The sequence below is a fragment of the Mauremys mutica genome, chromosome 5 (assembly GCF_020497125.1).
Source record: "Mauremys mutica isolate MM-2020 ecotype Southern chromosome 5, ASM2049712v1, whole genome shotgun sequence".
NCBI lineage: Eukaryota > Metazoa > Chordata > Testudines > Geoemydidae > Mauremys > Mauremys mutica.
The window spans coordinates 102,543,893-102,570,792 of NC_059076.1; the positions used below are offsets into that span (position 1 = coordinate 102,543,893).

Here is a 26,900-nt window from a genome sequence, read left to right on the forward strand (position 1 = left end):
TGACTGGGATGGGAGAGGGGCAGGGAGGGAGAACTGTACCAAAAAACATAGTGTGTCTGTAGTAATAGTCACCCTTTCGGTCACAGCGTGTTCTTTTCTTTCCGTTTCACATGGAACTGAGCTGTAGTGCTTTAGTTTTGGGGAAGGAAGGGGTGAAGATAAAGGAAAAGGTTTGAAGTTACAGTTTTTAGCTGGATAACTTCCAATCTGATGCAACAAAATTGATGAAAATGTACTGGCCAGCAATTTGAGAAATAATTATTGGATTCACAAACTTGGTATCTCTGTGATTGTGCTTAAAAAGAAAAAGTTGGACTGTTTTTCCAGCACAAAAGTAGAAAATGTCTTCACAAGTCAGAAGCCATTAGTACTTCAGAAACTATTTATTAAATTTTGAACTGCTACAATCTGTATCACAGGTATCGCCTTTGACAGAGGCAGAAGAATTAACTAATGATGTATTAGGAATAAAAAACATCATTCCCAACAAGGATGAGATCTGGGCTGCTTTTGAAGTGATTGAAAATGGAGAGCTAGGTTAGTGACTTTTTTCCAACAATATTTCTGTGTTTTCTTACCACATTATTATTGGTTTATTTGGAAAGTTAACCAAATCAAAACTCTATAGTTCTTCTTCGATTGATGGTCCCTATATGTATTCCATACATGGGTTTGGATGTGCACCAGGCATCTAAGTCTGGAAGTTTTCCTTAGCAGTGTCCCCTTGTGCTCAGAGATGAGGGTATAATATTTCAGGTGGGTCAATGCGTCTCCGGTTCCCTGTTACCGCCTGTAACAGCATCCCTCCCCCCGCTGGGCTGAGAAAGTCACCCAGAGATCTTTAGGTGCAGTGCCCACCTGGTGCTTTTATTTACAGGCTGTATTCCCACCACCTTTCCACCATACAAGTAGTCCCCTTCCTGCAGTCCACCAGCAGGAGAGAGGGGGCAAGCTATCTCTATGTTTTTCCTCTACTGCACCTTTCCTCTTTCCAGCTCCCACCCTGACTTCCTTCCCCTGGGGCTTTTATCCAGCCCCAGCCTAATGAGGCAGCAGCTTTTCAAGCTTCCCTGATCAGGGACAGATGGTCTACCCAGCTCCAATTCACCTCCCAGGATGACAGCACCCCGTCACACTGCCGTATGGCCTTAGTCAGAACCCCCCTGTTCCTTTGCGCTCTTAGCTTTTGCTATGACAGCGACTTCTGTCCATTTGTATATGGTTATAGGTGTAGATAGTAGTTCCTTTTGCACATCACTGAAACTATTTGTAACCATTGCTGACTGATCCAAGGGCCAAGCCCTCTGCTGCCAATGAATCTCCAAATGGGTCTCCAAGTGCATCCACAAATGCTAAACACAGTCTAATGTGCCACCACCTGATGGAGTCACAGTGCAGCCACATCAGCCTGCCTTGCAGATGTCCCATGGCAAGACATCTGTTGTGCACCCTGGGACTCCGTCTCCACACTCACGTCAACCAAGCGATAGCTGCAGGTTCCACTGTAGGCCATGCAGTACTACAGATTGCACTTCCTCTCACATCCACCTCCATGCTGATCACTGCTCGCTACTCACCCACATATAGAATACATATAGGGACCATCACTCGAAGGAGAAGAGGAGGTTTACTTACCTGTAACTGGAGATTCTACGAGATGTCTGGTCCCTATTTGTATTCCAAAACCCACCCTCCATCCCCTCTGCTGTGGACTGGACGACTCGGCGGTAAGAAGGACACTGGAGAGGCGTCAACCCGCACAACCTATTATGTGCCCTTGGCTGCGAGCACAAGAGGAAGCACAATGCATATGTGGATCAATAGACATTGCTAAGGAAAACTTCTGGACTCAGGAGCATGGCACTTGTGTGCACCCATGTATGGAATACAAATAGGGATGACACATCTCTAAGAATCTCCAGTTCCAGGTAAGTAAACCTCCTCTTACTTGTAGTGGAAACCTAAAACAAAAAGTCAAAACATAAAGCCTGTTAATATATCAAAGGCCCATTCCACCTCTTTGGGCATCAGAATTTCAAAGTGATCCTTTCGTCCAATTTAGTTCATCAAAAACTGATTTAATAAGTTGGCTTGAAGGCTCATAAATATGCGGTAGAAAAATGTTGTTGGTTCTTGGTAAACTTATGGCCCATACTTCCAGAAAAAAATAACAGTAGACTCATATAATAATGTTTCAAACACAAAATGTTTTCAGAATGGAAGATCAGCATTTGGTTCTAAGTAATACTGACTTTAGGGGAGGAGATGCTTGAAGAAAGTATGCAGTTCTCTACAGAGAATGCACTCTTGTTCATTTCCTTCAGTCAATTTACTTTTAAAAAGCTAGAAAAAAACACAAGCAAATGTGTTTTACCTTTTACTTACCTGGGCTGTAAGAGACATAATGAGGTCTTGGAACACTGCTGCAAACCATCACTGTAAAGCTGACAACACCAAAGGTCAAAAGGTCACAAGATAGTTCATAAGTTATAAGGAGAAATAAAAAAACGTGTTGTAAGTACTGAATATCTTCTCCTAATCCAACCCTTGGAGTGCAATTGTAATGCTGGAACTCATGGTTAAAATGACAGAGGTTATTGAAATGAAGGTACATTCTGTTATAAATTTAAACAGAGTAAGAGAAGGACGGCAGCTATGCCATCATTGACATAGTATTACTAATATTTTGTATCTTGTCACCCACTCACTAACCACAGGGTCCATATTGACTGCCCCTTATATAGTAAATACAAAAATAGCTAATCTTTAAATAACAGAAGAGAGGAGGAAAGGGAAAGGGAAAGGAGATCAGAAGCGAAGTATCACATTTCTTTTGGCTTTAATATATTTTCAGATTAAAGAAAATTAAGATGCCCAGAAATTTAATTTGAGACTTCCATTGAGACTTGAAAATAAAGGCAACTTTATATTAGTTTATGTGCTACAGAGTACTGCAGTCTACAGAAGAGGCAAAATTGATATATTGGCCATGCAAACTAATATAAAATTGTATGGCATGTGCCAGGAGATTCAGAGACATAATGCCCAAATACCTTGATTCTAGATAGGTGCAGACATAAACATCTAACCTAAACTAAACATAAGAACATTTATTGAAAAAATAACAATGGTTGTAGAGAGGTGCTTCAAATCAAGATTGGATGCCTTTCTCATGGATACACTTTAGCTAAACATAGGTTATTTGGCTCAATACAATGGTAACTGGGTGAAATGTAAAGGCCTGTAAAATACAGGAAGTCATATCTAATGGTCCCTTCTGGCCTTAAACTCATGAAAGCTAGTTTGCCACGAATTTAACTATGGCCTAATCCTGATATAGGAGTAGGTGGATACTCAGTGCCTTTCAGGATTAATCCTTGTTTTAGAAGTTCACATCACAGCTCCAGATAAGGCCTGACCCAACTTCCATTAAAATTAATGGAAAGACTCCCATTGACTCCCATAATGACCTCAAAGGCTCAGATCTCATTATCTTCACTTCTCTAATTCTTTGCCTGAAATATATATAAAAATTAATTGGGCTAATATATATAATACTACAGTTTAGACACGCTTTACTTCTGGACCCAAACTGGGGAGATAAGAGCCAACAAAAATATTTTGTCTCCTCCAAGTTGCCTTTGTTAATGTTATTATTTAATACATTTGTTTGTCATGCTGTGGACTATGCAGTGCCTGTCCCAAGGAGCTTAAGTCTAAAAGACACAAATAAGAGAAGAGACTGGGAGAACCAGATGATAAGGTTTGCTTGTTTTGCTTCAAATCATGCTGATGATCACAACTTCTTTCAGACACATCAGTACAGAGATAAAGTATTTTTAAGCATGTATCATTGTACTTGTCTATTGGCACCTGTCCAGAGCATCGGGAGATTCCGTTCATTAGAGTCTACCCTGCAGTCTCTGGGGAGCTGCACTTTTTTGTGTATTGTCAAACAATTTCTTGGGCACCATGCTGAAAATGAACCCCCAGAAGTCAAGAAAATTAACATCTTGTATTATCTGAAATGTTATTTCCTTCTCATTATTGCTGTTTCAGACCAAAATAACTTGTTTTGGATATTTACTTTCAAATGCATAATGACCTTAGTAACAGGGTAATTGGAAGTGTATGTTGACCATTTGATGTTAGAAATACTGAAATTACAATATTAAAAATCAACTAAATTATTTACATATAGAACAGTTGAAATAATTGGTAAAATTATCTGGCCTTTTGCAGAGAACTCATAGTACCATATTATCAAATAGGATCAATGTCATTGTTAATAATATTTGTGAGATGGATAGCTTGTAAAGGAGGTATGTTGCCAGCAAAATAGCTAATGCATTTTAGCATGATGATTTATGTACCATATAATTCATTATGACAGGTGGTCTTAAATGTAGCTATAAATAAAAGAGTAGGTGTTTACATTGGGAGCATTTATAGTCTAGGAAAATGTGGTGATGTGCCAGATTCATCTTGCCTTTTTTTTGTTTTTTGTTTTTTTTAGTTTTGCTTTAGGGTGGATTTTGACTCTTATACAAAGGAAATGAGTTGGTTTAATGTTATTACATTTAAAGGGCCACCCCACTTCTAAATCTCTTCCTTTTAAGTGAGGAAAGTAGAATTACTTCAATAAAAGTTCTTGTACAGGCAGTTTTAAAGGGATTATTGAATTACTGACAATAGAAGACTATTGCTAATCTGCCCCATAATCATTGTTTCTGAACAATTACAAAAAAGCTTAATAACTGGGTTAATATGCCTATAAGTAAGTCATTTCTTATGCAAAGCTAAATTATGCCTCCCACTGCACTGTGCTAGTGAGTAAAGGAGATGCCATCATACATCTCTCCTAGTGCACCATTGTGCAAGAAAAGAGGTTCTACTAGTGCAGTTTGCAGTACTTACCAACCCCAACAGGGTTACTGCAATGATGTGTCCATATGCATGTCTGGCTGCCTGTGCTTGCATAGAATACTCCTGTTCTTTTTTTAACAGGGGTAGCAAGACCTTCTAGGTTCCATGCTTCTCCCTCGCTGTCTTGAAGGCAGAGGCCTTTTAGAGATGCAGGGCTGAACTTTCTGGCCCCAATTGTTTCCTGAGTTTCAAAACCTGGGTTTCAAAAGAGTTCAATGCCCAATATGCACGCAATCAATTCTTCTGAAAATTTGACTGCTTTTTTTGGTGCCTTAATGGGAGCTAAGCACTTTTTTGAAAATCTGGTTTCAGTTGTGGGCACCGAGCTCTTCAAAATTCTGGCATTAATGACTCCTGAACACGTTGTTTAAAGGGTGCCATGTTGTTCTCTCCCCACACAGCTCAGCCTACATTCCATTGAGTCACATTATATTTATTTGTTTAAATTGTTGTGACAATGCAAACAGTATGGTTGCTGTAATTTAGTTTATATAAAGTAGGATAACATTATACATTCAGATTAATATTAAATTTAAGAAATGTTACTGGGGGAATTTAGGAAATGTTTATGAAAATGCCTTTCTCAAAACATCTCAATATATTAAAATATTTTCAAAATGTCTTCTAAGTCACCTAGGCATTTTTATAAAAAATATACCTATATTGATTAGGCACCCAGGATCATGGAAACCTGTCTATGCTAGGAGGAATATGAAGGATTTAGAACGATAGGCCTCAGCTTTATTATTTTTAATATTAAATGGGGTGCTGACCTTCCTCCTTCTCAAAAACTACCACACATTTAATTGGGTCCAGTACGGGGTTAAATCACAACATACAATCAAAGAATGAAGCTTTCCCCCTTAGTTAAATACCCACTACCGAATTCATCAGTTAGCCAGTTGTTGAATTGCACCACCTTTGTGCCAGAGGGTTGAAGGCACAGATGAAAGGGAGCTCAGACTGTGAAGACAGAGTCTCAGGAGTGAGGGGAGGGCTTCAGAGGCTCTACAATTTCGGAGTCCCATGCTCAGGTTTATCCCAGGATCTGGCCTCTTGAATCCTCTTAGTCACTCAGGACACTGACTCCAAGTTACAGTGGCACTTACTAACTTTTATTACCTCCTCCTTTTTTGGAAGTGGGTTACTATCCCTTATCTTTATGATCTCCACCTACCGGGCCTATAGCATTTTTTAAGAAGGTTAAAAAACAAAAACAAAACAAACAAAAAAACAGACACCTTCCCAATCTTCTCAGAGGGTAAATTCTTTCCTGACCCCTAAAGATAATCTGATTAGGCCCATAGGAAGCCTGGAAACCCAGGTGTGATAATGACATCATTTATAGGATGGAGTGGATGAGACAACTTTCAGCAGCAAGAAAAGGCTGCTGCATGCCCAAAGAATGTTTAAACACATAAGAGAGGAGGGTTTGCTGGAGGCCGCCAGCTCCCACACACCATCTGAATTGGCCAGTGGATGGGCAGGGGATCTGCCTCCTCAGCACAAGCTCCTACCCCCACCTATGTTTTCCATTTGCATTCTCAGCCAGGGAGAGGTTAGAGAAGGGGGGCCGTGGTGCCCAAGGGCGTGCCCAAGGGCATGCCCTCTGATCAGTATTCTGAGAAGGAAGTCCTGACACTTGGATCAAATAAATGTGTCTCCTACCAAGGGGAGAGGGGGCATTCTTAGTCTCTAATCCTGCAACAAGCACCATTTGTAAGATTTTGTGTTATGTGTCCTTAACTACTCCTGCATTTCTGCAGTATCTATAACAATTTGGTGCCAGTCTTGATTGAGAGCTGGGGGGAGGCCTCTGGGACCTACCATAGTCAATATAGAACAGTTGAAACTTTAATAAAATGGTATTGTTAAATATTTTTGAAGGGATTACTCAAGTTGATGATTTTCTAAAATTCAAAATGTTTACAAATGAGTGAATTTGATTAATCACTCAGAATGTCAAGCCTGTATACTGAAATAATGCAATAAACAGCCCAGAATTTTACAAAACAACAGAAAATATTTAAATTATTATAGGAGGAGCTGGTAGGGACCCCTGTAGTTACAATGTCTAACATTCTTTATTATAGGGTATTCCTGTGACTTCGTTTTGTTTTAATGAGGTCTCATGCCTCCATTGTTTGCAGCAGGTATTTGATATTTGGCAGGGGGAAGCCCTGGGGCTAAGGAAATACCATATTTGTCCCCATGAAATTCAGCTGAACTTTGGTCGGCAGGTATGTCTGGGTCTGTGTATGAATACACATGTAGCTATTGGGCCCATCAGCCCAAGTTGCATTGAATTAGTATCCTAGGGAGCAGTGGCACAATTTGTGTTTTCACCTTTGCAGTTCCATGATCCTTGGGTTGGCCAGGGCCATATTGACTCTGTGTGTAACTTAAAGCAGTTTGCTCTATTTTGCAACTGTTGATGCCCCTAAAGTGCGTTTCTGCCTTCAAAGATTACTGAAATGCATTGACACTGTGCCCACACCCTCTTTTATTGGGCTATATCTCCTGTGCCAGGGGCTGTGGATTTCCTGGTTTGATAAGCCAGCACTGCATAACTACTTTGCATAGGAAACGGAGTGGGGCCAAGAATTTGGACCAATATCTCTTTGTGTTCTTTTTAATGGATAATTTAATTTATGCCAATAAATTACTGCAGATTGTGATGATGGGAAAGAGGAAATTATTTGCCATAACTGAAATTTTACATTTATACTTTAGATTGCAAAGTTTTGGGGGCAGGGAATGTCACTTTGTACAGTGCCTCGCACAATGGGGCCCAACTGGCACCATATAAATATTAAATTATGTTTAAATCTAACTTTTGAATTAGATAGTATGTAGTACAGTTATGTATTTTATGTCCTTTCAGAAGGGTCCATTAAGAGTTCAGTATAATGAGTTCTTTTAAACACTTTGCTGATGTTCATCTGGGTATGCATTGCTTGAAATTGAAACTTATTTGGAACATAGCAGCCAAAGTGTTGGGGTAGAGGATCAACAGTTAAATGCTTAATTGTAGCATTCACTTGAACAACCGACGAGGTAAGGTTCCATGTTTTAAAGAGATCCATGTTAATACTTAGGCTTATGTAACCTACCAGGACCTGTGGTTTTGTTTTTGTTGTTTCTTCTCTGTTAAGTTTTCTTTTTTACACTTTTGACATTTTTAGAGCGCCCTCTACACTACACAGAGAATGTGTTGGAACAAGTTCTTCATTGGAGTTCATTACCTGAGCCTGGCTCTGCACATCTTGTAATAAAGAAGTTTCTAACAGCAGATGCAGTAAAACTCTACAATGGTATGTACTATTATCTTCTGAAAAATTAGACGTTTTATGTCAAAGTACCAACATGGCATAAACTTGTTAACTGTTTCAGTGATTGTTCTGTGTGTGTAAAGTACCATTGAAATATCTGAGAAAGTCTCTGGTACTACACAGTATAAAAATCAGAGCTCTATCAATGGTTCCACTGAATTTCTCTAAACAAGTGGGTGTATAGGTGTTCTTTTTTTCCCAAACTATAAAATCCACTGTTTGAGTATATGAAAACATCCAAGGAAAACTCTGTGGCAGCAGTTCAGAAACTGTGGTCTGCATACCACTGTTGGCTCACAGAGCACTGCTAGATAGTCCATGTGTTGCTTGCTGATAATTGTAGTGCAGTTAAGGTCTATCCAGATTTTTCATAGCCCAGTCAAGGCCTAACCAGATGTTTCTGGTGATATTTTTGGCCAATAAAAACAACATAGAGCCACCTACCTTGGGTAATGTCCTTTTGGTGTAAAATCATTGACTGTGTATCCTGATTACACCAAAATGGAGCACAAGAGCAAACACAGGACAACAGAACCAAACTGCACAAGAGAGTAGGGCAGTGGAAGTCACAGGTAAGAAGAGAAAATTAGGTCTGACACCCAAGGAGTAAACATAGCCCAGATGTAAAATGAGATGTGATCTAGCAGTTGCAGCCACAGCCATCTCATGCGTTAAGTTAATTTTTTACTATATCTGTTTCAGGGAAAATGGGGGATTGGAAGGTGGATTCATGACGGGAATATCTATGTTGCATGTTTTACAACAAAAGAAGATTGAAAACCAGTACATTATGAATTCAAGTTGTATGAAAGTGGTGTTTGTGGCAATCAAACCTAGTGCTGATTTTTTTTTCTGATGAAATATTAAAACTACCTATCAACATATCCATGTAAATATTCTTTTCTTTTCTGTCACTTCCAGTTATACCAATACGTTAATCTTTCGTCTATCTGTCTCAGTGGTGGAGCTTCCTTCTAAAAAGAATCAAGGATGACAAAGAAAGGTCAGATGCATGTTGTCCTTAAGGTGGCAAACTTTTCTTGTCATCTTTGGTTCTTTTTGGAAGGAAGCTCCACCACTAAGAACACATTGTCCACTACTTTAGCTAATTTTATTCTTCAGTTCCACCATCCATGAGAGTAGTAATTTATATAGTTGCTAGTGAATAGAGAGGAAGAAGTTAGCTGGGCCCAGGCCTGGTTGAGAGTTTAGAATATGAAGACAAAGACCTTTATCCCCAGTTAGTGTTTGATGCGTAGCCAGTTAAGTGAATGAAGCGTGAGAAGAAGGTGCTTTCATCTGCCTTTGTTGGTCATCAGGTGAACCACTGTGTCCTTTATCTAATGGAATTTCTTCAGTGTCTGAGGGTTCATTTCCAAATATAGGTCATTGCAGTAATTTAACCTGGAGGTTGCAATTTGCACTTACTTCAAAAGAACTATCCTTATTTTTTATTTATTTTGACACCTTTTTGTGTGTGCTACTCTCACACCAACAAACACCGGTTGTCAGCGGGCAGAATCGAACCTGGGACTTCTGGAGCTAAATGCACGAGTCTCTACTGCATGAGCAAATAGCCCTGTGGCTGTTAGCTAAGGCTGATGCAGACTCATTAATCTCTAAGTGGTCTCAGTGCCACTAAATGGGACAGAGCTCTGCACCCAGGTGGTGTGTGGGTTATATAACTCCTCTTTGCTCGTCTCTGTATGTTCAATTGGAATGGATCTTCGTTATCTGATAGGGTAGTTTGCCTCAGAGCTATGCATTTTGACTTGGGCCAGATACATTGGTTTTGTGGGTATAATGCTTGTTGGTTCAGGTCTTCATTTTATTTTAATGCTGCATATTGATTTAATGGTGCTGTATTTAGATGCTTACAGGCAAGCACCTTGTAAATTCATTGAGGCTATTCAAAGTAGTTTAGCTGTTAAAGTAATAAAAGTGTATTTAAGAAGCAGATTTAGTGAGTGCTCTTGCTTCATTTGGATTCAGAATATTTCTGCAATGTTGCAAATTGTAGTCTTAATCATGGCAATATTATCACAGCTAAATAATCTCTTGTATTACTGCTGGATTTGTTCTTGAATTTAGAATTGCCATTTTAAGAAGCTTTTCCATGGTGAATACATTTTAGTGACTAAAACCCTGAGGTTGTTTTTTTCCTCTCTCTCTCCTTAATTGTATCTTGCAGCAACCAACTTGTAAATACTACTTATGTGGAGTGTACTTGGTGATAGATTTGGGGTAGCTAGATATTCAGTTTACTTTTGTCTCTGTCTGAACAAATGTCTTCCAAATCAATCACAATGACTATCAACTCCAGTACTACTGCTACATTCATTACATCCGATACACCTTAACAGTGGGATCTAAAAAGGAAATAATGAAAGTAAATCAAACGTGATTTAATGTCAATTTGGTACCAGCACAACAGTCGTCATTTCAGAAATACTCACTTTTTGCTATTCATTGTAAAAACTGAAAAACGCTAAGGAATATTTCTGTGCTTTTCTTGCTTTGTCTTAATAATGAAGCAGAGTCAATGATACAAGCAAAATCAACTGTAACTAGGTTTTATTTTAATAAAAGTAAAGAAGTTAAGCAGTAGGATGTTAAAAATAAACACTGCTTTAAATAAGTTTCATTTTGCAAGAGTTTTAATAAGTCTTATTGTAATCCTTAATTTTTACCAGAAACATTAACAATAAAAGCAATAGAGAGACGATAACATTTCTCTTTAAATGTGTAAATATTAACTGCCATAAAACAAATAGTAATTAAAATATCAGCAAATAAAAAGTATATATTTTTAATTAATAATTTGAAGGGGTTTAAAGCTTCTTAAATGTGGAATGTGTGTTGATGTTTATGCACTGTTGCCATTTACACACATAACACTTCTGTTTCTAATCTTATGTGTAAATCCATGTATACTGTCATAAACAGACAGTTAAGGGTTAATTCCTCTTTTACCTGTAAAGGATTAAGAAATTCACATAGCCTAGCTGACACTTGACCAGAGAAACCAATGCGGGGACAAGATGTTTTCAAAGGAGGAGGAGGGAAATCAGTCTTTTGTCCATTCAGAAAAGTTTTGTGCCAGAGTGAAGGATCCAGGAATCAGCCATCTAACATTTCTTAAAAGTAGTAAGTGTTTAGAGAAGGAATGTATTAAATTGTTTGTTTTCTTTTGTGACTTTGTTTTTGCATACAGGGAGAATCAAATTGAGTTTCTTTGTGTAACTAAGGTTTTTGCCCAGAGGCTCACTGTGTTTTGAATCTGTTTGTGAGAGTAGCTTGCATGCTAATCTCACAGAAGTATTCCTTTCACCCTTTTTCTTTAATTAAAAGTCTTCTTTTAAGAACCTGATTGATTTTTCCTTGTTTTTGGATCTGGGCTCACCGGGAATTGGTTGGAGGTGAATCAGTCTCAATCCTGCCAGGAAAAGAGGGTTAAAGACTGGGGAAATATTTGGAAGGAAGACAGAGTTTCCAAATGACTCTCCCATAAATGTTTGTTTAAACTATTTGGTGGTGGCAGCTACTAGATCTAAGCTGGTAAATAAGCTTAGGGGTTATCTCATGCAGGTCCCCACATCTGTACCCTAAAGTTCAGAGTGGGGGTGACACAGTGACATATACATATTGGTAAATTACAAAAACAAATTTTGGGAGCCCAGGTAATGGTTCTGATTCATCCCCCAATGTCCCTTTGCAGGGAAGGGAGGAATATTTGATTAGACCAGCAAAGGAAAGCCACCCTGTGGAATCCTGAGAGGAGTGCAGAAGGGAGGGGCTGGCTTGGCTTCTCTGCGCCTTTCCTACCAAGAATGTGCAGGGAGATTGTTGCTGGGCAGGGAAGGAGGAGATAACTGGTGGGATCCTATTAGCCTGGAGAAGGAAGGAGAGACCTTATGTCTTTGCAGATTAAGGTACCATTCATGTGTACTTTCATTAATGGTTATGGATTAGATCCTAGCAATTATGCTGAAGGGTGGGGGGCAACCCTAACTATTTGATATTTGGCATGAGGCCATTTATTTGTGTTGGGCCCAAATAAATGCTAGGTATTTTCAGTGGACATATGTCTTCTTTTCTCTCACTCCCTCCTTCTTTTCTGCTTACAGTTAACAAAGTTGAAGCCTTCACTTTAACATTATATTACTGAATCTGTTTTATTTTCTGGTGTGTCCTGATCAAGCACCCAGTGTTTCATCCTCATCTGGCTCCAATTTCTTTCAACCACTTTGTACTCAAGGAGGGATTCCATTTTTTTATTTGCAGTTTCTGTACTGTGTGCCTTATTTTTGGCATTTGTAGCAGTGATGTTCCTAGCAAAGCTCAGACCTTCTAATTGGCTCTGTTAATTGCCCTTAATGCTGTAGCTTGGCTAAACTTCATTTCCATTTCTTTGGCAATTGGTTATAACTGGTCTGATGAAACTTTGATATACCATCAGCACTAAATGATATGGACATGAGAGTATAAATAATGGTTCTGAAATGATGAGAACTTAAGTCAATTTAGTTCCCTTTAAAAAGCCAACAAAAATAGCATACTTGTACATCTTCAAAGAGTTTCCCTAATGTGAGTGTGATTCAAAGCAGAGACGGTTCCCCACTTCTTCTAGCAAAGAGTATAGTAATGAATCCTACACTTATACATTATTTTTAGTCCCAACTAATTTTCAAAGAGGAGGGTGGAAAGCAGCATATAGAAAAATCATGTGAGTGGCCTCTTCACACCTAGGCATCATTAAACAGGGGGAAATATACAGCCACTGGTTCTGTAGAACAAAAATAAAATGGAGAGTGGGCTTAGTATCTTTGCCCAAATAACCAAACCAGGGGAATTTTAGTTATTAACTGAGACAAGTCCTTTGGGAGCAGAACTCAGAATTTGGATCCATTGTGCAAAGTTACCACCAACAGCAAACATACAAAGGGCTTGTCAATGGAGTGCAGTCCAGATCAGTAAAAGGTTGTCACTGCTGTAATCTTGGGTGTCTCACGATGCTTTGCTGCTGTAGCTGCCAACCTGGGTCTCTCGTAAACAGCCTACCAGCATGCAAGTCACATCCTGAGTGTCTGTATAGTGATAACCCTGGTCCAGTAGCTCTGACCCCAGCAGCTTGCCAGCAACACACCAGTCACACTCAGGCTTCCAGAATCCTTGGTTACTATTAACAGAGTGACCCCAACACACTCCGAGTCCCAGATTTTCCCCCAAAAACAGTTGGGTTATTAAGATTCCTTGCCCCCATAAGGAATCAGTATTCAGCAGTTTCTTAATTTAACTGCAGTTAACAAACAGTTAATTCTGAACACTGCACTGGATTACACTAAAAATCAAACATTTATTAACAAAACAAGGTAGGATTTTAAGTAAATTAAAGTATAAGGGATAAAGTTAGAAATGGCTACAAGCAAATTAAAGTGAAAACACACTTCTAAAACTCTAAAACTTAGGGCTTGGCTACACTGGAGAGTTGCAGCGCTGGTGGAGGCTTTACAGCGCTGCAACTTAGTAACTGTCCACACCTGCAAGGCACATCCAGCGCTGCAACTCCCTGGCTGCAGCGCTGGCTGTACACCTAGTCTGCTTGGGGCATAACGAGTGCAGCGCTGGTGACGCAGCGCTGCTCGTCAAGTGTGGCCACACACCAGCGCTGTTATTGGACTCCAGGGTATTAGGAGATATCCCAGAATGCTTTTAACTAAATTACTCTCTTTGTTTTGTTATGATGCCTCTCTTTGTTTTGTTGTGAACTTGGGGCTCCGGGAGCTGCTTATCTAAAAAACAAACAGCTCTTGTTTGCTGTGATCAATCCGTAACTGACTGAACAATCAATTGAGATAACCCACTACCTTGCTGTGAATGAGGCAGGCAGGGGGACGAGTGTTTGCTTGAGGAGAGAAACAGCGGGCGGGGGGAGAAAGGGAGTCCGTTGGAGCAGCTGCTTATCTGGTCTGCAGGCTATTTGCAGTTAAGAGTAAATGAGGGGTCGAGGAAATTTTCAGATTTTGCAAGGCAGGGAGCTGAAGTGTCGGCTCCAAAAATCCACACTCTCTCTCTCTCTCTCTCTCTCCCCCACTCCCTGTCACACTCCACCCCACCCCACTCTTTTGAAAAGCATGTTGCTGCCACTTGAACATTGGGATAGCTGCCCATAATACACCACTCCCAACAGCGCTGCAAATGCTGCAAATGTGGCCACACTGCAGCGCTGGTAGCTGTGAGTGTGGCCACACACCAGCGCTTTCCCTACACAGCTGTACGAACACAGCTGTAACTCCCAGCGCTGCACATCTGCAAGTGTAGCCAAGCCCACAATCTAGCTAGGCATCATTTAAATTGGCCTTTCTCACCTACAGTCTTCCAGAAAGATAGTTACTGACCCTTTCTTTGGTCGGAGAGGGCCAGAGGTGCTGATGCTTTGTCTTCTTAGGAGAAAGAGAGAACTGGGATTTTCTGCCCCTTTCTTTTATATTCCAGTGAACCTTTGAAGTGGATTCTTCTGAAGGTTAGTTCTCAAGCAAAATTTTTCCAAAAAGTGAGGAAGGGTGTTCCATGTTCTTCCTTTCCCTACTTGTGTTTGCTAAAATATAAATTGTTCTGTTTTCTGCCATCTCCTCCGCCTGCTTTATCGAGAATCCTGTTTACCACTTACATGTAAATATGTATGTGTATATATATGAGGTACCATTTGAAAACCAATAAATTGTTTGCGATGGTACCTCTCAAGGCAGATTTTGTATAAAGTTTATTACAGTGGCATGTAGGGTCTGAATACCCAGATGTTTTTCATCACAGGGATTAAAAAAAACTATTCCATGACAGGGCCGGCTCCAGGGTTTTTGCCGCCCCAAGCAGCAAAAAAAAAAAAGAAGTTGCGATCGCGATTGGTGGCTGCTCCACCGCGCTGCTTTCTTCTTCGGCAGCAGGTCCTTCCCTCCAAGAGGGACCGAGAGACCTGCCGCTGAAGAGCCCGACGTGCTGCCCCTTCCCCTTGGCCGCCCCAAGCTCCTGCTTGCTCAGCTGGTGCCTGTAGCCGGCCCTGTTCCATGACTCTCTCAGATGCCTTTTTTGGCATGTATAAAACTAAAATTAATTTCAGCTCAGAATGTTTGCCACCCAAGTTATTCATAAGACTCTTTTGATGTTCCATTTTTGCTGATCCCTCTCTGTTTATGGTATATTAGACTCAGGAAGAGGTTTTTTAAGCCATGTCACCAAAAGTTTGCATTACCAAAGAGAGGGGTGAGGTTTTTAGATACAACATTTTTTATATGTAATAGAAATTGATAGTATTGAAAGATCCAGGAAATTACTTATCAAAAGCTGCTTGATACATTTGAAAGAGGTTAATTTAAAAGTTATGTTTATCAATATGTGCCAAAATCATTTGATATGGAGGCTTTATCATTTAATTTTCCTTTTTTGTGATGACTAGCCTCCTTTATATCTTGTTTGCTGATTGGGCCATTCAGGATTTTCATTTGTTCAGACTATAAAGACAGAAGCAAATATCTGTATAATGTCCTCAGATTTTTATAAATGGAACCCACTGGAGATTTTAATTGTGGCTATATAGTAATGTCTTTGGTGACCATTAGTTTTTCCTTCTCTGTTAGCATGTGTAATAAATTTAGACAGCAGAAGGATGAAGTCTGTAACAAGAGATGATCCAGGTCTTTCAAATAGCAAGAAGAAAACCAAGTGTGTTTTTTAAGTATTTTTTTTATGATGAGATAATCAGTAAGGCTCACTTATATTTAATAAATCTTTATTTCTTCCTCTAAAATGAGAATTTCCCATATTAAGACAAAAGCTGAAATTATTTTTGGCTTAATTTCAGCATCAGACACCCAATTAGTGGCAGGCAAAGAATATAGAAAATAGTCAGTTTGAGGATAAACTATGTGGTACAGAATTGAAGCAATTTCCCCTAAGATTTGGATAAAAAGCTCCATGTGTCAATCAGTTGATAGAACTGAGAGAAAGATTTTGACAGGTTTGTTATGGCGAGAGGGTTACTGATTTTAGAACAAGTGGTTTGATCAGTTTAAAGACTAACTTCAGAACAAAGAAATAATCCTGATTATTATGATTTATTGTTTGTATTACTTTTGCGCCTAGAAGCACTAGTCATGGACTAGGACCCCATTGTATTAGGTGCTGTACAAACACAGAACAAAAAGCTGATCCCTGCCCTAAGGAGCTTACAATATAAGTATAAGACAAGAGACAATAAGTGGATACAGGCAGAAAGGGAGTACAATATTGTCTCATTGTTTCTTTGGATTGGTGATAGGCAGCAGTCACAGCAGACTAGCGACCTAGTATCTGTCTATTTTTTGTGGTTAAGTTATGATCATGAAACAGTTGTGATAATTAATTTAAATCCTCTTGCTATGGAGGGAGTTGGGTATCCTCTATATTCAAAGATTTAGATAATGATGTAGAGTGTACACTTATAAAGTTTGTAGACAATGCCAAGCTGGGAGGAGTTGCAAGGGGTTTGGAGGATAGGATTAAAACTCAAAATGATCTGGACAAACTGATCTGAAGTAAATAAGATGAAATTCAATAAGGACAAATGCAAAGTACACCACTTAAGAAAGAACAATCAGTTGCACGCATACAAAATTGGAAATGACTGTCTAGGAAGGAGTACTGGGGAAAGGGATCTGGGGGTCATAGTAAGCAAGACACAAGAAGTAATTTCTTCTACTCTACTCTGTGCTGATTAGGCCTCAACTGGAGTATTGAGTCCAGTTCTAGGTCACACATTTCAGAAAAATTGGAGAAAGTCCAGAGAAGAGCAACAAAAATGATTAAAGGTCTAGAAAACATGATCTATGAGGGAAGATTGGGGGGGAAATGGGTTTGTTTAGTCTGGAGAAGAGAAGACTGAAGGAGGAAATAAGTTTTCAAGTACATAAAAGGTTGTTACAAGGAGAAGAAGAAAAATTGTTCTTGTTGACCTCTGAGGAGAGGACAAGAAGCAATGGGCTTAAATTGCAGCAAGGCCAGTTTAGGTTGGACATTAGGAAAAACTTCCTAACCATCAAGGTGGGTAAGCACTGGAATAAATTGCCTAGGGAGGTTGTGGGATCTCCATCATTGGAGATTTTAAAGAGCAGGTGAGATAGTCACCTCCTGCCTTAAGTGCAAGGACTGGACTAGATGACCTCTTGAGGTCCCTTCGAGTCCTCTGATTCCTATTATTTATTATTGATATAATTGTGACTTTATTTTCTCTCAATTTGAGCTGATGGGTGAGGGGATTTAAGTTATTGTTGAATCCCAGTGTTATGAATATAATTGTAATAATTTGTCAATTCCATTTGGATTGGAAGAGTGAGGACTGAATTCCTGTTTATTCCTAGGGTTGCCAGGTGTCTGGTTTTCAACCAGAATGCCCAGTTGAAAAGGGACTCTGGCGGCTCCAGTTGGCACCGCTGACTGGGCCATTAAAAGTCCTGTCGGTGGTGCATTTTGGGATTGGGAGTAAGGCAGGCTCCCTGCCTGCCCTAGTGCTGTATGGCTTCCAAAAGCAGCTGCCAGGTCCCTGCAGCCTCTAGACACATGGGCAGCTAGTGAGGCTATGCACATTGCTCCTGCCCTGAGGGCCAGCTCTGCAGCTCCCATTGGCCAGGAACTTCAACCTGTGGGTGAGAGGAGACTGCACGGAGCCTCCTGGGCCACCCATGCGTCGAGGGGGCCTCAGAGACATGGTGGCTGCTTCCTGGGAGCTGCAGGGACTCCAGCCCGGAGTCCTTTCCCACACCAAAACTCCTTCCCGGAGCCCGCCCCCTAACATCCCAACCACTTACCCCAGACCCCTCCTGCACTCCAAACACGTCATCCCTGGCCCCACCCCAGAGCCCACATCCTCAGACAGAGCCCGCACCCCCTCCCACACTCCAAACCCCTTGGCCCCAGGCCGGAGCCCCCTCCTCCACCCCAAACACTTCATCCCCAGCTCCACCCCAGAAACTGCACACTCAGCTGGAGTCCTCACCCCCCCCCCCCACCCGAACCCTCTGCCCCAGCCTGGAGTCCTCTACCGCATCCTGAACCCTTAATTTCTGGCCCCACCAAAACCTGCACCCCCAGACAAGGTCAGATCCTGAACCCTTATATACTCATACTGAGCCCCAGTGAAGTTGATGGAGATTCACGTAAGCCTGAAGTCCATCCATATGGACCCAATTACTGTGTGTGTGTGTGTATGTGTGTAGTTGTCAAGCGATTAAAAAATAATAGAATACCATTTATGTAAATATTTTTGGATGTTTTCTACATTTTCAAATATATTGATTTCATTTATGGCACAGAATACAAAGTGTAAGTGCTCACTTTATTTTTGATTGCAAATATTTTCACTGTAAAAGAGAAACTTCAGTTTACTTCATTGAAGTACTGTAATGCAATCTCTTTTATCATGGAAGTTTAACTTACAAATGTAGAATTATGTATAAAAGAATAACTGCACTTAAGACTAAAACAATCTAAAACTTTAGAGCCTACAAATCCACTCAGTCTTACTACTTGTTCAGCCAATCACTCAGACAAACAAGCATTCAATGTTGAGGGAGGACAGGGGAGAGGGGAAGTAAGCAGTGACTTGTGCAGGAGGAGGGCGTGGAAGGACTGGGGTGACAATGGGGAGGAGCAAGCAATAACTTGTGCAGGAGGAGGGTGAGGAAAGTGTCTTGCTGCTGCTTCTGGAAGGATTGTTTCTGGTACTGGGCTTGCTAGGCTTGCCTCCTTTTACTAGGTGGGTGGGCTCCATTCAGCTGAGTGAGCCCTTGTTTGGAAGGGAGAGTGGATTTTACTTCAGGGATACTTTGTATTCTGTGCTGTAATTGAAATCAATATCTTTGAAAATATAGAAGACTTCTACAAATAATTAAATAAATGGTATTCTATTATTGTTTAACAGCATGATTAATCATGATTAATTTTTTTAATCGCTTGCCCCAGCGCGCGTGTGTGTATATGTATATATGTGTGTGCTGTGTGTGTGTGTGTGTGTGTGTGTGTGTGTGTGTGTGTATAAAATTAGACAGGTAATATTAATTAGTTTGAAGGTTTTACTTACGGAAACAATTTTCTTCATTTATTAATATATGGTATAAATTTTTAAAGGACCCTTAAAAACAGGGCAAAGAACATAAAGAAGAGAACAGACATTGAAAACTGTATAGTTACGAGCACTGCTGCAACATATACAAACAAGAGGCAAAAATGAGGAATTACATTTTTCTGCACTCCCCATCATATGTATAACAGCACTGATTGTTATATATTAAGACTGTAAATTATTTTCTCTTCCTAACAGTCCAACCTAAGTACCCATTAGCTTCTGTTTTACCAACAATTCCAGTTTTTTTAGTATGTTTTAATGTATTGGATCAGGCATGCCAGACTTGACTCATTTTAATGTAAAAATAGTCTTATAAGCAGTGAGTATGAGAGACGAATATACACTCTGAAAGCTCCTGTTGAAATATTAATAAAAGATAGACATTTCTTTGTCACATGATTGAGTTACTAAAAATATTGCCAAATTAGGAAATTATAGTAATTTGGGGATTACTGGGGAATGTTGAAGAAATGTAATGGTGCAGTAATTTCTCTATATTATTAGAAATTGTATTGGACCATGCGTTTTACTGCCTCCTTCAATATTATAAGTAGATTCCTAATTCTGGCTTATCAGTTGTAATACCAAATTTATACATTTTGTGTCATACTCTGATATCATGATTACTTGTACAAAGGAATGTATGCATATAGAAGAATTTGATGATTCTGATCATGATATAATGTAGGAATCACTAGTTCTCAAATACAATTAAGTGTGTAATTTTGCTGTGAGACATTGTTCTTTTTAAGTATCACCATCTTTGTAACTAAACGGTATCTACATATGAATTAGTTCTCTTTGCTGTATTTCTGATTAACTTTCATGTATGATTTGCTTAAAACTTTTTTTGAGAATTTATTTCAAATATTATGTCCTTTCCCCTTATATTTTACAGCTATATTATTCTGTGTCACTTCTTGATAAGTTGCAATTTGTGTATCAACTTTGCAAAACATAAAATCAATTTTATTGAAAACAAGTCAATAATGTAAAAACATATAACATAATTGTTTTTTCCACTGAAAACATTAACAGTATAGTTCTACAGGTGGTAAACAACAGCAGACATGTTTTCTAAATAACTAAAAGCATCTAAGAAATGTGTAAATTAAACAGAAAAAAAATAACTCTCTGCAAAACTTGACTCAGTTTATAGAATAGTGGTATTTGAGGATAATGGAATTATTAGCTGTTGTTACCAGGATATGACTCCCTACAGGGGCTGAAGTGTGAGCACTGCTACCCATCCTCTCCCTGATTACTCTCCTTCCTTCTTGGCAATCTGCTTTAACTACTGGTCACCCATAAGTCACCCGTATGCTGCTGGCTTCTGTATCTTTTCAGTGACTTGTGGCAGTAACTTTAAAAAGGAATGCCAACTCCAGCAATGTCCCAGTCACAGGAACGTAGGTTTGCTGTTCAGTGCTTTCACAGTAGTTTTCAGATAAAAGGCAGAGTACCCTTTGTTCATCTAAACATGACTAGCCACAATGTTCACTGTTGTCTTGCTCCCCCAGATTCAAATTTGTTGCTGTGGCAGCCTGTAGCACCTTCAGAGTTACATTCTAGATTCCCACTTTACATCTCTCTTCAACCCACTGGCATTTTTTGTAATTGCTTTTTACTTAGAAAATATCAGTCCCAATGGAATTTATTTAGCAAAGTTTCATTCAAATTTAGCCTAGACATTAGTGACCAAAACTCATTGCCAGCTGACATTTGACTTACCTGAAATGAGTAGAACATGTTAAATAAATAAAAGATACTTGCAAAAATGTCAAACTTTTAAAGTTGTTTCCCTTGCACAGGGTTTGAGAGATACCTATCTTCCCCCGCCCTCCTTTGTAAAGCACTTTTTAATCAGTTTTTCAAAAACATAACTGAATTGACACAACACCCAATTTTTGGCAGTGAAAATTTTTGACAGTGGTTTGGATTTTTAAAGTCTCAGATTTTCACACACACAAAAAAAGAAATTCCTAAAGCCAACATATTTGCAAAACTTTTTTCAGGAAAGGCAGGTTTTTACCTACGCCACATTACATTCAAAAATTGTTGACCAGCTGTAGAAATAAGTTGACTATCACAGTCCAGTGCCAGCATGACAAAATATATTATTCAACAAAAGGCATCAGTTAGTATTAGACTCATTGAAGAAACTAAGATCTAAATAAGCTTTGGGATATTCTTTCCTAGAAATTTACTTTAGTCTCTCCATGTTCATATTGAAGTACGTTGATGAGACAGTGTAGACAGCTTACATGGTTTCTGTCTGTGCTGTGAATAGGACATCTTTCACCACCAATATATTCATCATAAACTTTTAAATAAGAAAGTTTAGAACAATACAATTCTGGTATCATTGTGTTGGTACATAATAATGCTAAGCACATTAAAATTCAGTACTTGGTGATTTCCAATATTTAAAAATACTGTAACCAAATGCTTTTCATCTTCTTGACAGAGAAGAATGCAAAAGGTAATGTAAAAGCAGGCTATCTGAAATACAAAGAAGAACCATCAAAATTACTGTCTGGAAATAGATTTCAGGAGCGTTATTTCGTATTGCGGGAAGGAAATCTGCTTCTTTACAAGGATATGAAGGTATAAACACATACTCTGCACCCTTCTAATCATGAGCAGTTAAGCTTTAAACTCCTTTCCTTTACATATGAAAAAAATGAATACAGGTTGACAGGCAAATCAGCAATTGTTACGCTTGCCTACGCAATTCAGGGATTAAAATAAGCAGAGAGATTTTTTGCTTATGTTAGAGTTGTTGAAGTGGAATAAACTGAGAAAATATAAGAGCTCATTTAGCTAAGTTTATGTATTATGATAAACTCTGTTGTAATTAAAACAACTTTTAGAAACTAGTATAGTTTAGAAGCCAGTATAAAACCTACCTTTTATGTACAGAGCTTGTTTAAAGACTGGGGTGTTGCAAGTATTATAAAGCTCCAATAGCTGCTTATTTGTTTGCTCTGCAAATTTCAAGGCTTTTAGAAAAGACAAGGTACAAAAGCACAATCACTTTTAAAAATTATTTTTGTTAAAAATGTCATGATAGAAGAGTTTTGGAAAATAACATCTTTCACTATAGTATCTTCTTTCTTTTCTGTGTACTGTTTTGTGAATGTTATCTTCTTTCCCTCTCGTCCCTATTCCCCTCCCCTCCCCTGCCCCTTCTGAAAAAAGTATGAAATTTTTACTTAACTTTTTAATAATAAAAGCAGAAAAATTAAACCTATATTATTGGTTTAGGCCCAGTCCTGCAAACATACATGTGCTTAACTTCCTACACATGAGCAATTTCATTGACTAACAGGGCTAGTCACATGTATAAAGTTAAGCATGTGTTAAGAGCTTTGCCACTTTGGGTCCATAATATATCAGAAGTTTTTTAGTGCTTTGTAGAATCCTTTTGAATGTGTGCAATTTATACAAAATTATGAAACTAAGTATGGTATTTATGATTAGTTTTATTTGATTCATTTTAACATTAATAGCTTCTGGTAAAGAATACCTTTTAAATAAAGTATTGCTGTTTTGGTCTTGATGCTGTTTTTGTCTGTGCAGCAGATTTATACATATACTGTACTTTCCTTAAAATACCTTGGGGGAATATCCTCCTTTTCTTAGAGAAGAGTTTAATGCATTAATAGCTAATGTAAGATTATGAAGACGAAATATTATGTCTTTTTTTATGAATCCTTAGATATATTTCATAAGTAGAATGACCACAGGATGTCAGAAAATGTCTAAATACTTAGTGCTAAAAACTGAAACTGGCACATATGTGAGCATTAATTAATACTTCTAAAACCTTACTTAGCACCTTGGCAAGAGTTTGATAGGATTAGTATAAATTGCAAGGTGCTAAGTAAGGTTTTAGGAGTATTAATTAATGCTCACATATGTGCCAATTTCAGTTTTTAGCACTAAGTATTTAGGCACTTTCTGACATCCTGTGGTCATTCTACTTACGAAATATATCTAAGGATTCATAAAAAAAAGACATATTTTTTCTCTTTGTTTTTAGGTTTGTTTTTTTAATATATTTCTAAACTCAGATGAAGTTTTCTATTAAGTGGTAAAATACTGCATGAGCTTTAAATGGCTTTATAGAATTTAAGTTAAAAAAATTAGTAAATTGTGGAAAAACTGTTCTGACAGAATACCTGAATCTATTTGTCTTTGGCTGTCATTTGATAGTTGTCTTTGCGCTTGTAATTATTATAACTCAATTTTAAGTGCTATTTAGAAAAGAATAGTTGAGGAGGTTGGTATTTGCAAGTGGAGAGCATGTACTAATTAAATATTATTTATGAATGCTTATTAACAACAAATTAAGTTTGTTGCTGGAGATGCATTCTTTTCTTTAAGAGGAAATGCTCATTCAAATTGCACTGCAATGGAGCTAGATTAGAAATATATTTTGTACAGGTGCTTATTCATTCAGCTCCCATATTGGATTTATAGATTTAGGAAAAATAGGCTCAGGGAATCTCTATTACTTAGTTGTTTCAGGCAGTAGGTGAAGGTAGGGATATGCGCTAAATTGGCCTTGCCTGTATGTAAAGTTTATCACTTTGCCTATTCAGAGAAAGAAATAACAATTGATTCTTAACTTTCTGCATATTTACAATTTTGAATGGAAGTTCCTTTGTATAATCAACCGTATTCTTTAAAATCTGACTGTTCTATTTCTGCTCCCCCCAGGGTTGAGGGTGAGAGACTGAAAGCATTTGTATGGTGGCTTTATGCTCCATGTATGAGACACTGAAATGCGCCTCTTTTTTTCCCTACTGGAGAATTTTTCAACTTCACTTCAATCTCTTAGCCTCAAGCTGGAGCTGTGAAACTCATATACCTTATACAAATATATAATTATACTAGGTCTGTAAGAGGTAGTTGATTATTTCCCCAAAGGTGATTAGGGGGATGTAGAAAAATTAGAAATAGTGACCCATAATGAAAAGATAAGAATAGAGAACCCCCAAAGAAAGAGAAAAGGGGACTGGGCATTTATAAACCATTCTGTTTTGTAAATTTCTCATGCAGTAATTAGAAACTTATGTTCACTCACAGAGTAGCAAACCTGAAAAAGTGCTGCCCCTCAGTTCACTGAAACTTTATCTTGGAGTGAAGAAGAAAATGAAGCCACCAACGAAGTAAGATTAGAAAAGAAATGGGGTTATGTTCTGTATAGCAAAATACTAGAGTTTTGTGATGGAACACCACACAGACACACGCACAGACACAGACACGCAGGGCTGGCTCCAGGCCCCAGCACGCCAAGCGTGTGCTTGGGGCGGCATGCCGCGGGGGGCGCTCCGCCGGTCGCCAGGAGGGCGGCAGGCGGCTCCGGTGGACCTCCCGCAGGCATGCCTGCGGAAGGCCACCGGAGCCGCGGGACTGGCGACCACCAGAGTGCCCCCCGCCGCGTGCCGCCGTGTTTGGGGCGGCGAAATTGCTGGAGCCGCCCCTGCAGACACACACACAAAATCAGGAAGTCAAGTGAAGTCTGTCCCTTTTCTGAATGGAATTGCATTCCATAATATTACTTGTTCTGATGCTGTCTGGTCCTGTGTTCCGTGTTAACTCTTCTGACTTAGAAAATTACTTTATTGATTGGTTTTCTTAATCTGAAGTGTTTTTTCTGTTGTGGCTATAATTGTTACTAGCTCAATTTAGTCTTGTAGCATGTATCTTGCATTCCAATGGTGAGCACACCTTTAGTGTGCCAAAAAAGATTACTAGTCCTGACCTTCGATGCCAGTCCCTGGGTCCTCAATGAAGGATTTTCCTTCTCCAGGTTCCACATTGCTGTGACTTTTCTTTGTATCTGAGCCAGTCAGTGGCACTCTTGACTGAGTCAGGTTAGTTGCTGCAGACTAGTAGGTCTCCTGTCTTCAAAGGCAGAGCACTCTGTCCCTTAGGGCACACCCAGGCCTCAGAGGTGACAGAAGCTGGCATCAAACCAAGGTCTCTCACTTCAGAGCTGTTCATTTTCAAAGATCCATATGGTTGTCCTCTTACTTTTCTGCCCTATTGTGTGGGTCAGTGTGTGCATGCGCTCGCTTGCTCTCACTGACTTGTCTTTCCTTCTGTTTTTTGCTCATTCTGCCATCTTATTCTCTGGTCCCATTTCTCCTTTCTTTTTTGATTCCATTCTGTGATTTATTTTTCTTACCCCAGCCTAACCCAGGTCACTTACAAACTCTCAGCTGATCCATGTCCCTATCACCAAAATCCATGTCCCTATCACCAGGGGCGGCTCTGTTTTTTGCCACCCCAAACACGGCAGTCAGGCGGCCTTCGGTGGCACACCTGCGGGCGGTCCACTGGTCATGCAGATTCGACGGCATTTCTGCGGGTGATCTGCCGGTCCCATGCCTTCGTACCCACCGCTGAATTGCCGCCAAAGCCGCGGGAACGGTGGACCTCCCGCAGGCATGCCTGCCTGCCGCCCTAATGGCGACCGGTACGCCGCCCACTGTGGTATGCAGCCCCAGGCACGCGCTTGCTACGCTGGTGCCTGGAGCCGCCCCTGCCTATCACTGCTAGTAGGAATACTTTGGCCTGTTATAGCACCTTTATCAAAGGATCTCAAAGTCATTCATTTGTGTTTCTAGAGGACTAAATATCAGTGTTCCTCTTGAAAGTGAACATGTAAAAATGACATCTCTTGTCTCAGTTGTGTTTCTTGTGTGTATTCAGTCCTAGCTTTTCCTACTTTAGTGACAAAAATGCTTTTTTTAAACTCACAGCAGCCCTGCAGAACCTACACAGCTAAGGCCGAATGAGCTGGATGCTATTCCATTTTGTACATCATCAAAGAATTCCTAATAAGTTAAATTAGTTCTAACAAATTACCCAAGCATACTCCATGAGGTTGCATAGACATTACTGAAACTATAAAATGTATGGGGTAGCACAGAAATAACTGAGAGCATAATTTGATCTATTAAACTTTGTTGCTCTTTTGATGATTCATGAGGTGAAAGGAGCCTAGCTTGACTGAGTCAGCAGACCTGCTAGTTAGATGAAAAGGTCCTGTCAAAACTTGTAAATAGAGCATAGTTGATATCAAAAGCATTGAGACAATAAACATGGAACCCCATAAGGCCATTTTAAATGAAAATGCTTTTCTGATTAGACCCACACGTTAAACTTGTTGCAATAGCTTTTGAGGTGTAATCTCCATGTAAAATTAACTTCCCTATGGAATATTTGGCAAGCACCCAGAAGTTAGCATTCAATTTTCTGTTTTGGCTTTGGTTTCTGGTAAATAAATAAATATTTATTTTTAATGTGGAGTTTTATTTTTTTTCAGCTGGGGTCTTACAGTATATTCTGAAAAGCACCACTGGTAAGTAACCAACACCAACATATGTGTGTTTGCCTGTTTAATGTCAACATTTTTTAAATAGTGTGCTTGAAACCTAATGTGTGTGTGTTTCTTGTTTTCATTTGATTTT

The 26,900-nt window shown here is 39.3% G+C and overlaps 1 protein-coding gene across 1 annotated transcript in view; it reads left to right on the forward strand.

The window, feature by feature from the left end:
• ARAP2 (ArfGAP with RhoGAP domain, ankyrin repeat and PH domain 2) overlaps positions 1-26,900 on the forward strand; it is a 205,030-nt gene that overhangs the window by 158,176 nt on the left and 19,954 nt on the right. Inside the window, exons 26-30 of the mRNA XM_045020061.1 lie at positions 420-537; positions 8,112-8,240; positions 21,881-22,020; positions 24,508-24,590; positions 26,756-26,791. Of these exons, the coding sequence (XP_044875996.1) occupies positions 420-537; positions 8,112-8,240; positions 21,881-22,020; positions 24,508-24,590; positions 26,756-26,791 (506 nt within the window). The remainder of the gene's footprint in view (positions 1-419; positions 538-8,111; positions 8,241-21,880; positions 22,021-24,507; positions 24,591-26,755; positions 26,792-26,900) is intronic.